Source organism: Sinohyriopsis cumingii, chromosome 3 (assembly GCF_028554795.1).
Source record: "Sinohyriopsis cumingii isolate HCF-2022 chromosome 3, ASM2855479v2, whole genome shotgun sequence".
NCBI classification, from domain to species: Eukaryota; Metazoa; Mollusca; class Bivalvia; order Unionida; family Unionidae; genus Sinohyriopsis; species Sinohyriopsis cumingii.
In genome coordinates this window covers 111,233,842-111,250,827 of record NC_142963.1, presented here as the reverse complement: position 1 = coordinate 111,250,827, position 16,986 = coordinate 111,233,842, and the positions used below count along the sequence as shown (strand labels likewise).

At 35.7% G+C, this 16,986-nt stretch overlaps 1 protein-coding gene across 1 annotated transcript in view; it reads right to left on the bottom strand.

Annotated features, from left to right (window-relative positions):
• Positions 1 to 454: 454 nt before the first annotated feature.
• Positions 455 to 16,986, bottom strand: part of LOC149803579 (Golgi to ER traffic protein 4 homolog) — a 35,205-nt gene continuing 18,673 nt past the window's right edge. Inside the window, exons 6-9 of the mRNA XM_089953325.1 lie at positions 11,047 to 11,187; positions 9,560 to 9,635; positions 4,650 to 4,719; positions 455 to 2,349 (exon numbers count right to left, since the gene is read on the bottom strand). Coding sequence (XP_089809451.1) covers positions 2,231 to 2,349; positions 4,650 to 4,719; positions 9,560 to 9,635; positions 11,047 to 11,187 — 406 coding nt within the window. The 3' untranslated portion in view covers positions 455 to 2,230. The remainder of the gene's footprint in view (positions 2,350 to 4,649; positions 4,720 to 9,559; positions 9,636 to 11,046; positions 11,188 to 16,986) is intronic.

The window sequence follows — 16,986 nt, the reverse complement described above, 5'->3', positions numbered from 1 at the left end:
GGACAAGGAAACAGGTCATCAAATTCAATCTGCACTCACTGATCTTTGCATTATGAACCAGACTAGTATCTGACAGACCTGGGTTCAAAATTCATTTGATCTGCTGTGGTACACCCATGACATGATAATTGGATGCACAAATTGGATTGTGTGTGCACCTTATATTCTTGATGGGTTATGGAAAGTAAAAAAAGAAATGTCACATAATGCACTCTAATTCAAACATTCTTGCCTTTAAAAAAAACAAGTACACCAAATTAGTGGAATGTCATTCTTATTACTAACTTGATATTACAATCCTGATATGTCAGTGCCAGACACTTTTATCATCAGATTTTGTTCTGGAGGTGACACAATGTTGGACCTAATTATGTTTTAGTTAAATAAGAGTAGTTTTGTTTATAATTGTCAACATTTGAAGAGTTGGAGGGTTTTATAGAAAACAAAGACAATGTGCAGGTGAATGTTTATTAAATAATATCTTACACTGTTGGTCAGGTTTCTTTTCCGTTAGCAGACTTTTTAATGTCATAATGGTCTTCTGTGAGTTACTAAATATGAAAATGTGTCCATGGTGCCAGTCTGGAACATGATCTGATGATCCGTTAAAGTATCATTGTTACTGAAAATGATTACTGCACTGAGTCAATAAGCAATTTTGAAATTTAAACCCATACATTTGTTTCCCCCACTTTTCCATCAATAAATAAAGTTAGTATGCAAAACCAGATGTCTTTAATTCACAATAACCTTAACCTTTGACTTCTTGGCCCTAGCGTCAATATACAAGTAATACACAAACTCAGGTGAAAGTACATTGTCAAGAACTGAAATTTTTGTGTAGAAACCCCTGTTCTTGTTTCAGTCTGTAACCTTAATCTCTGATAGGTTTCCTCCATGCTCCAAGTGCAAGCAATCTACAAAGTTTGGTCCAGGTATGTGATGAAGAACTGATGTTATTGTATAGAAACCATTTTTCTTCTTTCAGTCATAGTGACCTTGATCTTTGAAATTTTCACTGATAAAATTGATAGGATTCTACCTTGTATCAAATGGAAGCTTGGTTCAGGTAAGTGATAAGGAAAGTTTTCTTCTCTCAGACTCTCAGAGTAATCTTGACCTTTAATGTTTTTATTCCAAAATTCACAGACTTCCTTCCTATTTCAGGTGACAGCTATCCCCAATGGTTGGTACAGTTATCTCAGGTATGATTACTGATATTGTGTGCAAACCATTTTTCTTTTGATTTCTGAGTCAGTAACCATGACCTTTGATAGTTCTGATCACAAAATTACACAGGTTTCTTCCTTACACCAAGTACCTTAGGGCAGGTGTATAGAAATGTCATCTGCACCATGCAAGAGCAATTAACTCATCCTTGTATACTATACTGCTTTTAAAAAAACATTTCCTATTTCTAACTTTGATGTCATCTATGGAGTAAATTTTTCAAAATTTTAATTTGGATGCACCAATTTTACAAGTAAAAAACAGTTTAACAGAACCATTTGCAGCAGTTAAAAATTGCAGCAATGACAAAGAAATGGGTCAGAAATTACTTGCATTTTCCCATCATGTGACCTTGACATAGGGCCTGACTTTTGCATGACACACCATCTGCTTATGATATATGTCTGAATAAGGTTTCATTAAATTAACTAAAAACCTTGTCAAGTTATGATCTGGAAAAGCAAAAGCATAAAGAAAAATCAAGAGACATCAACGTACAAACAATATCATTACATATTCAGACCGTCTTTATGATTGGCATATATGTATACAAATAATGAAAGGCAATAAAGTAGACTGTGAATAATTTTGTACACATTTTCTTTACACATTCTCTATGTTATGCAATGATGAGTCTTTGCTGATCTTAGAAATAATTTCTTCGCAATGCCTCCTGGCACACCTTGTATCATAAACAATGGGTTTTTGGTAGGTGATTAAAGTGACACCTATCTAAATTGGGCACTCTAAAAACCAAATAATTTTTACTTTAATAAACAGATGTCCTTTGTACAGTGGTCACTGTTGTAATTAAACTTAAGAATAAGAATCATAAATGTTATCTTTATTGGACAGGTGTCCTTTGCATAGTGGCATCCTGTGTGGCAGATTACAATGTATTTCGTAACAGTTACAATGTTAACAGTAACATTATTAACTGTTGAAGTAAATCAGAAGACTTGTAGAAAAATTTAAGGTGAGAATAATGAATCACAGATGGTCAATCTAGATCAACATTTGACTCTTGTTTCACAGGCGTAGTGGCTGTTGGTGGGAGTGGCATGTGAGTAACAATCTTGTCATCGTCATCATCGACCAGCAAACTCTGCAACAGATTGCCTGAAAAGAACAACACAAACTGCCTCTATTTGCTTAATGATAACAAGAAGAGGTAATCTATATCCCCTGCCCTGCTATTAGGATACAGATAGACTTTATGAAGATTTCAGAGGAAGTTCAAAATGCTATGAAGTATACAGGAAGTTTACTGTTATCACGTCTGTGCCGTAGTCTGTTTAATTTGGGTCAAATTCATTATTGGTCATTTATATTTTTGTGACATGTGGATGATAACAATAAAACTATGAGTCAGCATGAATTTTCTGCATATCAAATACCCTGAATTATTGCAAAAGGTATGTTTTAACCACCCCTCTTGATATGTAAACTACACTCAAACCTGTCATCTGCAGACACTCATGGAAAAAAGCAAAAAAAATTTAAAAAATGGCCACTGCAATGAGGTTCAACTTTTAAAATTGTTTTTTTTAAAAAACAATACCATGCACCAAATATTATTATTATTATCATTATTCATTATTATTATTATTATTATTATCATGTACAACAAAAAAATAATTATGGATATATGTTCTTCTCTCCCACATTTATATTCCACACAAGATTGCTGTATGCTGCTCACCTTAATCCATCCTATATATATATATATATATATGTATATATATATATATATGTACACACACACACACACTTTTTATTATATCCAGTGCCACAGGTATACACTAGAAGGTTGTTTTGCTCCAGAAACAAAGTGTGAGTTTGAAGGGATGGACCGATCAACGGAAATTTAAAAAAAATAATAAAACCTTAAAGAATTAAATATTAAAAATATTAAACCTTGATGAATTCCTAACCGCAACAGATGCATTTGATTACTTGTCAAATATGTTAGTCAAGTTTCACAGACATATCTAAAGCAATGTTGGAGATCTGCTCTGGAAAAGACAGTAAAATGATAGCTTGATATATAAACAAACAGATGAAAACTTCCAAAATACTGAACTGTAAAAGCAAACTGCACAGCTAGACCACTAGCGTAATAAGTGTATCATGTTTCATAGAGGCATCTTGATTTACTATGGGGTTATGCCTTGTAAACAAAAGTATGAGAGATGGATTTATCAACAGACAGACATACAGAGCAATACTGACACTGAAGAGTTGTGAATACGAAAAGCACCAACTGCACCACCAGTCTTTGGCCTTCTCATGAGCTCAAAATCTGACTTTTACAAATTTTAACATTGTAGCTGTCCAAAGGATAACCCTCTTTGAGATATCTGATTGGTTTTGTTGTCTTTAAAGTTTTCCTGCTAAACAAAAAGTTAAAAACAATTGGCATTCAGCCTCTCGTATTTCAACCAGGAATAGAACTAAAACTTTTTCACCAGTCTTCTTGCACATAAAAAGATATTCTTATTCTACCATCTACTATGCTACGATCAAATGAAATTCAATACTGATTGTACCAAATAAATACAAGTATTTTTAATTTAAATTTAAATTTTGTGTTTGAAAACCTGTCTTCTAGGGACATAAGAACATAATAGCATGGTCTTGTCTTTTTTCTATCATCTACAATGCTACCATAATTTGCTATACTACAGAGTTGCAATGAAATCTCTTTTTATGATGCCTTCCTGAATTGATTCACACTATTGTAATACAATGGCAGTAGTTTCAATTCTACCAGTAATAACTAATTCCCACTGTAAAATCTGAACATTCAGAAGTGTGGTCTCATGCAGGAATTGCAGCATTTATCTTCAACTACAAAATTTGTGAAATAGACTCCACCCTTAATAACCTCCTGTTTAGTTTCTGACACAACAGTTCCAAATCCCATAAAAATATATGACTTTGGAGCTGAGTTCAATCCAACATGATCTTTTTTTTTAATTAATTACATGCCAGCTATAATCATCTCTCCCACCTTGGGCAATGCTCAAACTGACGTAAGGTGCAATAACTTAAATGGTCACCTTTCACACTTTTAAGTATGATCAAATATCTTTATATTTTTGTGTCCATTGTTTCGATTTTTTATGATGCAGATTGTCCTCCTCATCTTCACCACATGTTCATCTGTTGGACAACATTTTCGGATGACCAGATGCTAAGACATAAAAGCATAATCTTAATCATATTGGCATTTGGTATGAACAATTTCAGTCAATTCCAGCGTCTTTGCTACCTCTGGCATAATTTCATGATTCCAAATACAAATTTATGTCTACAGTGTGCTAAAAATCTGAGCTAACTGTAAAAATATTTAATGCACATGCATGTACAAATTAACCCATACAGCCTCCTTCCCATCATACACACAATGAACTCACCAAAAAATCCTTGAGGTGAAGTCTGTGGTGGAGGTAAGCCAAAGAAAATCTGACCAATCTTGTCTAGGTACTGAAAAATAGGAAAATTAAGAAACATTCAAAGTCACTGAATGATCAAAAATCCATTTCTTGGTATAGGTCTTTCTGGGCAAATGCTCTATTTATACGTTGTTTTGTGGATAAAAAGAAACGAATTATATGCATCCATTTTTTTTCTCCATTAGCACATGTAACTTCAGAGACAAAAAAAAATGCATTGTAAGTAAAATGGAGATAATATTGCCTTGAGTGTGCTGCGTATCACATCTTTCTGGTCATATTATCGAGATACATTTTGCTATTATATGAATTCAGAATAAAGAGCTTGTTTTGAAGATAAAGAAAAATTGACAATCTTTAATGTTAAACCCTGACAAATGTAATGACAAATACATGAATATACTAAGTATGCAAGGATCCTGAAATTGTAACGGTTCTTGCCAGACTTTTTTCCCTGAAAATTCATGTGACAGCCATATATTTGTGAAATTTAACATAAAAACTTTCAAAGGAGATGCAAAAATTTGTAACAACAAATAAAACACTAACACTGATATCTCTAATTATTAAACGTACAAGAAAATGTGTCACTTTCAGTTCAGATTTGCTACTGTTTTATTTTTAGAATTATCCTTCCAGGATTAACTGGTGTTTTCAATCAAACTAATATTTTAAAAAATCTTTTTCTTTTATTTTCAGCAAACTATATTTCAGAATTTCACCCAACAACAGTATTTTATTCCACTCAACTGTTTTAAAAAATTAATTATTAACTGACTAAAGGCTGACTTACTACCTTGAAAATATGTAACACCTTAACAGACATTTTCAGTAAAGTCAGATGATGAAGTTTTATTTGATCAGGTTCCCATATACATCCTGAAGAAGGATAATACAGTTTTGTTGTTGTTGCTAGTATTTTTTTTTCTTAACTTGGGTCAAGTCTTCTCACAGTTTGTTCTAAAGGTATCATGTACTGACATACCATGACACTAACCAAATATTGTGAAGGACTGATTTAATGTCTAAAGTACAGACCCTGAGGTAATCATTAAATTATAGGGTTTTTAACAAATCCAGGAGATAAGCTTTCATGCCATTTTTTGTCTTGTGTTTAGTGGCTATAGTGTGTTTAAATGATTGTGAAAATTTAATGACCAAACAAGTTTTGCTGGCAACACCTTTATTTAGTGTCTGACAGAGAAACAATAATGTAAACTAGATTTGGACACCTCTGAATTTAGCTTAGTCAGCAACATCTTTATTGATTGTCTGGCAAAGAATCGTTACGTAAACTTGACCTAGTGACCTCTTTTGTGGTGGGCCTTACTCCATGCACCCTTTACACATTTTTATGAAAAATGGTGCATTTCAGATGCATGCATCTGACCAACATAGCTCATAGTTTGAGGCATTAGATGATAGATGATATATCTGACATATTAGATGACATATCTGACACATTAGATGATGTATATGACATATCAGATGATGTATCAAGTGCATTAGACGATGTTTCTGACACATCAGATGATGTTTCTGACACATCAGATGAAGTATCTGATGCATTAGATGACATATCTGATGAGGGAGGACGCGAGTTCGAACCCCCTCTGAGTCATACCAAAGACTTATAAAAATGGTACTAACAGCTGCCTCGCTAGGCACTCAGCATTAAGAGGTTAGTGGTAGGACTGGTCAGCCTAGTGTCATGATAATGTGACTGGGTGGTACATCATGCTACATATCTGCTGCATGATACCCCAGTGTCAGACATTACTAAAAACTGCCACACTGCATACATCGTAGTGATATGACTGAAAATTTGTAAAGCTACATTAAAAATCCAAATCACACACACATATCAGATGATGTATCTGACACATTAGATGATGTATCTGACATATTAGACAACATATGTCTCTGTTTCCATATCATGGTTCAAGTTCAACAGGGCACACATAAAGGAGTTGAAGTATTTTGATTGTTGGCAAAAAAATCCTACAGATGTAAAGAGAAGTCAATAATGTATCAGTGTCTGTGGACAATTTACTATGTTGGTGGCATCGGGGTGGTATATTACTAAGGCTGTTCCAGTAAAAAATACATGGGATCTAGGGAAACCAGTTTCATTTTGTAGTCAACCACATATGCCATTTAGAAAAATATCATTTTCATATGAACTCAATGAGTAATCAGCATACCCTGGAAAATATTTTTTCAAAACTGCCTTCCCTTGGTACCTTGTAAGTTTAAATGGAACAGCCCTTACAAAAGGGATATGAATAATGATTGCTAGTTGTCCCATAATTATATCTCAGTAAACTGCTTTGGTCAGTGGCCTTAGCTTTTCTATGGTTTGATCTATATTTATCTTCTTGTATCCCTTCTTTTAATGTGCCCCTTGAGTCTTTTGTTGAGCATATCCTCATATGAGCACATATATTTTATGCAAACAAAAAATCTGATCGAAATCAAGATCTACATAAAATATGTACAGCTTAAAAGCACCAATAAAGTTTTATGTTCTAGTGACCTTTCAAATTCCCATCCAGTCCACTTACTTTTGGGGAGGTTTACTGTCAGAAATTATATATTCCAAATGGAGTTTTCACTTTCTCATAACTTTGAAAGATTTAACATGGTGAATTGAAAGGTCAATGATACATGACCTTGTATTAGAGTCAGTCAGATCTCTGTTATATTGGAGAGATGCATTTTATAATCAGATTAATACAAATACAAGGGACAAATGGAAGGATGTGGATTATATGTTTAGGACAATAGCTGGTTGGAGCCTCAGAAGCTTCATTAGCAGAGCATCAGAGTCGTGACTGAAGGGTCACAAGTTTGATACTCACCCAGGCCAGCCTGAGTCAATGGCCTCAGTGTGTCCTTGGGAAAGGTACTTAGTTCTCATTTCCTCAGCATAATATAGAAAAGTTTAAAAGTGCTAACCAAATCTAGAAAACAAAACATTATAGCTGGTAGGTATGAGATATTGATGGGAGTCAATCAATTTGCAATACAAGTCGTTTTCAAGGTTTCCACCATGCAATATGGATCAGGTATCCTGGAACATATAAAATATATTATATCCAGTTGAATTCAAACCATAGTATGGTCATACTGATATAAAGACAGATGTTATCAAATCCATCTACAAATGTCTGCTACTACTATTTTCAAAAGTTCATCAACAGGAGTTACTTATAATATCAACAAAAGCTTAGGTTGTTACTTACATTCTGATGTGTAAGATTTGTGCCATCCAATATGCTGGCATAAAAGTCAAATTTTGCAAAAGAATGAAAAATTACCAGGTTTTTCCCAGGCATTTTTTGCCACCATTTATAATGGCAGTCATGTAAAGCATATCTTGTGCTGAAAAATGGTGTTAAACTCAAAACAACAACAACTTTTACAGACTATGTGTAAAAAAATGTTCATCAAATATGTCAGCCTCTAAGTTTTAACAGGTGTTATTTCTTTTGTGAAGTTATAGTTTATATTTTTATTTTTATTAAACTTTATTTTATATTTACCTATAACACAGCAGTTGAAATTTTTAAAATTTAAAATTTTGGGACATACAATATCAGGATTAAGACCTTTTTCACACTAACTTCATTCTTATCTGTGTTTTCATTCTTGCAAATTTTTATTACTTTGTAAAGATCTTGCAGCTTTACAAAAAAACAAGTCTGTCATTGTCAATAATTAAGTTTAAAGTTTTTGTCTGGTAATATTCTGACATTATCTCTTGTAAACTGATACTTTACTGGGACCACCCTATCATGCATCATACTGCGACACCCCAGGTAATACATCTAGTCTAATGCATTTGCTTACCAAGTTTCATTACGATATCTCAGGCATCTATGAACATATGAACAACACAAAATTTCAACAAAAGCACCATGCACAGCACATTACATGTCTGGCCTCTGTTTAATAGACCTTCATACTGGTAATAGAATGCATCTTCATGCTGGTAACAGAATGGCATGGTTTATTCTGAAGATTACTAACCAACAGGAATGACCCAAACATTTGGTCAAGGTCTTTAACTCCACTTAATTTTCAGGAACCATTTTTTCCTATTAGACTTACCAAGACCATGACCTCTAACCTTTAGAGCCCATGATCTAAAAGATTTTTATTACCCATATCATAAGCTATTCACAAAATATGATAAACGAACTTGCTCCAGAACAATTGTTATTCTGCCGAATCCATTTCTCTTTGTGCCAGAATGACTCCCACCTTTGACTTTTTAACCCTAAAATTGATAAACTTCTCCATTACCAGAAATATCCACAGTTTTATAAGTGTAGATGGTGGAGAAATCTAGTTATTGTTTGGAAACCAGATTCTTTCATTCACAATAAACATGATCTTTTTCCCACTAACATCAACAGACATTGTCAATACCTTAAATGCAAACTATCCACAACATGTGGAAACTGTAGATGGTGGACAACTCAAGTTATTACATAGTATAATTTGTCTTTCAGTTACAGTGACATTTCATCTTATGAATCCTAACCACAAGTTCAAACCATCCACAAAGTCAGGTAATTGTAAATGGCAAGGAACTCAATGTTTTGTGTGGAAACAAAAACTGTCAGATGAATGGATCACTGACATCATATAAAACATACTCTGCCTTATGGCAAGTGCATCAAAAAGGGGAGATAAGTACAAATAATATATATCAAGGCCAACAATTGTATGTAATGCAATACCCAGTCATAATAATATCCACAGTGGGTGGAAATGTGAATATTACACCACTTTTTGTGAAAAGGCAGGTATGAAGGATCACAAAAAGCAAAGCATACTAATCATTATCTGTTGAAAGGTCTCACCTCTCTGTACGATGGATCCCTTTGTATGGATGTCTGGTATTTTTCACACAACACTGTAAATACTGCAACTTTTCCACTACAATAAATGAAAATAATAGTTTATTTCTTTCTGTCATCCTAAGAATTTACTATGTGAAGCATGTCACAGAATTAATTATTTTAGCTACATAAGGATTCCTCTATTGCAGGGACTTCCAACCTTTTTATGGCTGAGGGCCAGAACAGTCATTGTTTTTGGGGTTTAGTGCCATTTCTCAATGCAAGATAGGTAATACATGGTGGCCAGTATAAATTGTTAAGAAAGAACCTTTAAAACCAGGATTAAACCACTGACCCACTGGAAGCCACTGGCATCTTTCCCACATACTCAAATTTTAAAAGCCCGAGATTCAAATCTACCCAGACAGAGGTGAGATGGCAGTGATTGGTAAACAGATAAAATGTTAAGGTCATGGGCCACATGAGCAAGAACAGCTTCTTATCATCAATTATGCATATTAATTAAAATGTATATTTTCCAATCAACTGCGTATAATGACCATTGGCGGCACGATGCGAAAGACTGGGCTGCATGCAGCCTGAGGGCCACAGGTTGGTTATGCCTAATGCACATGGAAGCTTGAGGGCCACAGGCTGGTTGTGCCTAATCTAGTGTATGAGGAAAATTTATCAAGGGGTGTACAAAATATAAATAAATGAAAAAGACTTTAACATATACCTTAATACACCTTGACCCCAAGGTCAAATGGGGCAAGCAAGCATGTTACAGAATGAATTGTCTTTTTTTAAATTGACAATTCAAAGTAATTTTATAGACTCCCTTTAATACCACCTGATATGGTGTTTTGGGTGTTGCAGTGGTCCTCCTCTTGAATGGACTCCTGACAAGAGGCCACCCACTTCACAGGGCCAGAATCACATGGCAATTATAAGTTTCTGTTAAAAAGTACCCCTTAAGGATGGCCACCCATCTAACACAGCATGTGGCTGGCATACTGGTTCAACTTTACCATTTAGAAAGGCCATGCACTGGATGTTTACAGACAGAAATCTACTAATATTTGTTGATTTCTCAACATATTGGCACTTGTTCTAACATGCTGATAAACCTTAATCCATACAAAAAGGCTGGTAATCTGATTATCTTCCTCAGCTGTTAGGTTTTGTCACTTTAATAATTACAGCCTTGCTAAATATTCTTTCTTTTAGTCGTATAAAACTATACTTTTGTAACTTATAAAATTAGTTTTTTTTATGAACAGCATAACTTATAAATTTTTAACTTAAGGTTCAGCCACATGTATTGGCAAAACAAGGAAATTCTTGTGGTTTATCTCCATTTCCTTTTTCCACCAAAACACAGATGGTGCAAATAATTCCACTGTCCAGGACTGAGTCTTCATATTGTTTGAATACTGTTTCAGAAATGAATTTTTTTCCATTTTGTGGAGGCATATTCAATTCATCCTGTAACTAATGAGTCTTACCCTTCAAGAGCAATAAGGAGAAACCATATGAAATTGAGAAGTGGCTTCAGGAAAGGAGGTCCATTTCCTACATCTGGGTGATCTTTTGTATAGGACAGAAAAACCACATGTGCAGTATCTTTATTCTGAAGACATAAATATCTGCAAAATAAGAAAAAAAGAAACTTATTCTGTACCGACCCTTAACGTGAATCTCTTGAAAAGACTTTCACTATACTGGCTTGGAGTTTACAAAAGAAGCCAGTTAATTCTGTCTATTTCTTTCTTTGCCTCGAGAGACTTGGACATAATCATAGAAATTCTTCCAGCTTTGGGAAATACAATGAACAGACATATTAAGAAGTTCCTAATGATAATATTCAATGACACCAATGAAAACCTGCGTTCTCAGTTTTAAATGTTATTTCTGTTGCTTGTATAAAACAAATATTTTACAAATTCATTTGATTTTGTTTATGTTATTACAAGTGATGATACATATTTAGATCATTGCAGCATATATAATTTTGTTAAGACTTAATAACTGGTCATAGGGGTATTTCAAAATGGCCACTAAGTACATCAGCAATCCTACCTCGCAAATTCAACCTTTACATCAGCAACTTTGTATGGCTTATTTCAATACTACAAGAACCAAATACTGTCTGTTTAATGAGATCAAATTCAGACAAGAGTGATCTCCTCTTGAATTGAATGGACTTGCACCAAATCCCTTAACTTTTCACTTCAAGCTGGAGCAGAAGCGCATGTTCTTCAAGAGATGAAAGTGTGGTGGGGTCTTGGAAGGAATTTCCTATATTATGATCAGGTAAGTAATATCCAAGATACATATTTTACTTCAACAATTGGTTTCTTCTTTGGATACATTACTTGATGAAAATACATATACATAAGAACAATAGGTTGGAGGCAGAGGGAGTTACAACTTCTTACCCTAGAATTGGCACTTTCTTTGGTCTCCTAACACAGGAGTAGCAGCTTTGAGTCTCATACAAGACACAAGGCAAGGAAAGCACAGACCAATAAAGAGAGAGTGTTAAATGGAACAATTTTTTCCTTCCCACAAATCCAGCTTAAGTAAATTAACCCATATAATTCCAAAGCTGCAGAGATGCTGCCAGGATTTTAACTAAAGGGAGGAGCACTCCCTTGTCCCCTTGTCCCAAAAATAAGGGGGAGTTGAACAAAAACAACAGGGAGAGGGGTACGAAACAGAACTTAGCACTTTATTATCCATCACTCTTTCACCCTGCTCCACTATGTTAGAGTCCTACTGAAATCAGAATCTTTAAAAAAAAAATCACCTCTGGGTGTATAAACATTAATTTGCTGATTGTTTCTGAGCTAAATCTGTTCCTTATCTGTGTATGAATATTGCTCTGGGCTGAGAATCTCCATTCACAGTCTGCTGTCAGAAGGGGCATATACATAGCTAGCTTATCCAGCTGGGTAACAACAGGAAACTGTTCTCTGTGGTTATTATGTACAATTTTCCGCAGTTCACAGGCATTGTTCTTTGGATAATTCTGCTCCAAAAAAAGATTTATCACTATTATAAGTTCTGCCAATGTTTCACTTTCTTGAATCAGTGCTTACTGACTACTATGCCAAATTTACTATTTGTTCTAAAATGCTTTATTTAGGATTTTAAGTCCATTAATGCCATACCATAGTCTGTTTGTTCAGACAGACTTATTTTGATTCAATAATTATCTTTATTCTCTAATTTCAATTTTAGATTCTAATTCATTAAATTTATCTTAACCGCTATAGGGCTATATGGTTTTGTAGCATGAGACTAAATTGTCTAAGAAACAATATAAAAATTGCAAACTACTTTTAAATTGTTTTGTATTTTAATTTGGCTTGTTATTCTGCCTTCTACATTTCATTTTGAAATACTCCTGAAATGGATGATGTGACTGGCAAAACATCTTTTTTTGTCTAACACCATTTTCAGATTCAAAATCACTACTGGTATCTCCACTGAAACTTTCCCAGGTCCGATGATTTAACATACTTCACAACAAATACATTGCCTTCATCAATATCATCAACCAATATTTGCTGAATGAAACAAGCCATTTTGTGTTTTCTAGGTAGCTGGTATTTTAAATACGCATTTGCTAAACTTCCTTGATGCAAGGTTCAACATAAAGCTTGTTCCAGGGCCCAATGTGCCAATTAAATTTAGTTAAACAACTATTCATGTCAAGTCGATGAACTCGTGTGTAAACAGCTATGAAAAAAGACATGTCATGACAAGCACTACAATACCTCTACTGGTGTGACTTCTGTCATAACAAACACTTTAAGGGTGAACAGGAGTATAAAAATTCCATACTACATAGAGTACATTTTCATATGCATGACTTAAAACTAGTTTGTGGGAGTTCTCGTACTTCACTGGCCTCCAAGTGCATGAATTTGTATTAGTTCTGCATGCTTCATACAACTGCCACCGAGGGACCTGGGATGGCAGCATGTTGAGCTGCTGAAATAAAACCTGGCTGCTTGACTTAAGTCTCTTAAAATGAAAGGTCTCTCTGACAGACGCTGAAGAAATTCCTATCAGACCTCAATTCAACAATGTTCATCAAAAATCAGCTTCACTCAAATGCCAGGCTCGTAGCAACTGCCTTGACCTCGTGAGCTGAAATGTGTACGAAATTCATACAGTCTTGTGCTAATTTTGTGTAGGCTGAATGAATAACCCAGTAAATCCAGGATGAAAGAACCTGGTCAGAAATATTGCTCTTTCCTTATCTGAATGGTAAGAACATGATCACACTCCTCTGATCACTTTAGAAAGCTTCAAGTACCACTTCAGCCTTTCAAAAGAAGACATCCTTGCAATTCAGGGTCTACTTAGAAGAAGCAAGGTAAAACAAAAGACTGATTTGATATGGATGGGAACCTGTCATGAGAAAAACTTAACCAAAGAATAAGAACTAAAAGAGTGTGTGTGTGATTTGGCTTTTTAATGTAGCTTTAAAAAAATTTCAGTCATATCGGCATGATGTCTGCAGTCTGGCAGTTTATAGTGATGTCTAGCATGGGGTACATTATCATATAGACATGTAGCATGATGTCCCACCCAGTCACATTATTGTGATACCAGGCCAACCATTCCTAACACAAACCTCTTAATGCTGAGCACCAAGCGAGGCAACTGCAAGTATTATTTTTATAAGTCTCTGGTATGACTCAGCTTGGGTTTGAACCCACAACCTCCCGTATCTGAGGTGGACTCTCTAACCACTAGGCCACTGGAGCTGTAGAACTAAAAGAAGCTTGGTTGACTAACAAAGCATAAATTTCACTGGATCTACCTGCTATGGCAATGGTGATGAGGAAGAAAGTCTTATATGAAAGGTGAGACAGTTGAGCATTGGACAGTGGAACAAATGGTGATATTTCCAGCTATGTCAAAAACCCAAAGCAGGTTATGTTTTGGACCAAGGACCACAGCCTTTAATCAAGAAAAATTGAAATTGGATATAAAGTCTGAGAGATCTTTGTTCTAACCTATATCTTCCCTTCCATGATGGCAGAATGTGTCACAAACAGTGTATCATTATGCCTTGATCATGATTGGGACCAACTTCTCAACCCTGAAAGCCAATGGAAGATGTACAATTGCAATACAAAGGCTTTATGTGAATGATATTTCTCTGCTTGCACAACAGAAAGAAAACCCTCCCGTTCCCTTCATAGGATTTCAAAGTGGTGGGCTTTCTTGCCTGAGTGATTCTTCCACTACCTGTTTGCAGAAATATTTCTGTCTGAGGAATTGTTTGATATGAGCCAAAAGTGCAGGTTCAGTATTTCTGTGTTCAGATGGAAAACCTGCAAGCATGGTCATTTCAGCAGGCATGGAGATATCAGGATTTTCCTGGGTATCTCTGCCACAAGACTCATGAGGTCATTCATTTGTGATGTATCCCATTTTGGGGGATAAATCAGAATTAGACCACACTCAGTTACCCTCACCTTTGACCATGGGAATCATCGGAGTAAGAAGAATGGTACATGCATTGAGACAATTCCAGTTAAGACAATGGGTGTCAACTGTCCTGGCATTCAAGTCTGGAACAGGTAGATTAAGGTTGGGAACTTGACATTCAACCTGGTCACAAAAAGATCCACAAGGGATCAATCCCAGCAGGCATAGATCTGAATGAAGACAGACAGGTGAATAGGTAATTTAGATAATTGGTTGATTCTGTGTGGACAGGGTTTCTGTAGGACACTGAGCCAGACTGGCATCTAAATATGGCTTTGTTTATGATAATAACACCCAAGAAAACCCCAAAAGAAGACAGTGGTATGGGTATTTATATCTCCAGTCCATGACCTCAGCGAACACAAAATGAATGAGAATCAGAACAGTGCAAGACCAGAACTGGGACATGGTGTCCCTGTAAGTGAACCTTGGGAATTTTCTGAAAGACTTATTAACTGGAACAAGATGGTAAGCATCCTGGAGGTCTAGGCTGACCCCAAAGTGTCTTCAATCTGAATATGGGTGCCCTATATGTTTTTGGTTGTGAGAGTCAATGACAGATCTGAATTTTTAACTGAACCTTGGCACAAAGAAAAGACTGAAGCAAATTCAGGTGAGATTGTGTTGTGAATGATCTCTACAACCATTTTCTGTAGAAAAGAGCCTTCTTCTTGCTGCAGGATGTCTGCCTTGTATGGATCTCTGGTGACATCCATGACAAATGGAAACCTTGATAGCATATTAGGGTGAAGAAACCTGAAATCGGAGGCCTTTTGAGATAACCATTCTATACTGCAGATCCTTGTGGCAGATGCTTTCCCATTCTGTGGTAAAATTTTGAAGTCATAAATGTGTGACATGAAAACACTGCAATTTTCTGCAGGAATGAAACTGGTTGGGATAGAAACAGCAGAAATCTGTCCCTCTTTCCCTGTAATATTTTGTCTCTTGCTTGGAAACTGGATCTTTGTCAAATGGTAAGATATGGAGTGGGGGAAACTGTTCCAAGTATTAGAGGTTCCTTATAAGATCTCAGCTCCATTTAGGAAACCAAACACAAGACAGTGAATCACTATGCCTGAGTGATGTTTGCCTCCTTAGCAGCTTGTTTCCTGTCTGTATGACCATGGAACAGAATATTGGAAGACAAAGGTTGTGATGTAATCTCTATATGGCCATGTAAGAGAAGACTGGAAGACAAAGGCTGTGGTCTGATCTCTATGTGGCCATGGAACAGAAGACCAGAAGACAAAGGCTGTGGTCTGATCTCTATGTGGCCATGGAACAGAAGACAGAAGACAAAGGCTGCAATCTGCTCTTTATATAGCCATAGAACAGAAGGTTAGAAGACAAAGGCTGTGATCTGATCTCCATATGGTCATAGAATAGACTGGAAGACAAAGGCTGTGGTCTGATCTCTATGTGGCCATGGAACAGAAGACTGGAAGGCAAAGGCTGTGATCTGATCTCCATATGGTCATAGAAAAGATGACTGGAAGACAAAGGCTGTGATCTGATCTCTATGTGGCCATGGAATAGAAGACTGGAAGACAACGGCTGTGATCTAATCTTTATATGGCCATGGAACAGAAGGCTGTTAGACAAAGCTGTGATTGGAGAGTTGTCATGTGATGGTCTTTGAGTAGCTTGGATATGGATATGAAAGCATTTCTTCCCACAAGTTGTGTGACACATGGAACTAGAATAGACTGTTTGGCTGCTCTGCTAAGGGCTGAAGCCACGTATGGACCAACTCCCAAGCATGTCTGTTCTAGGTCTGACTGGTTGGATCTAAGCTCATCTCAGTTTTTTCGAATACTGCTTTTAAGATCAAGTCAAACAAGGAAACAAACAGCAATGACATTGCAAACAAGTTGTTATGTATGGATTTTCTCTCTGTGATTGTGAATACAGTTTCAACAAGCCCAGCCCTA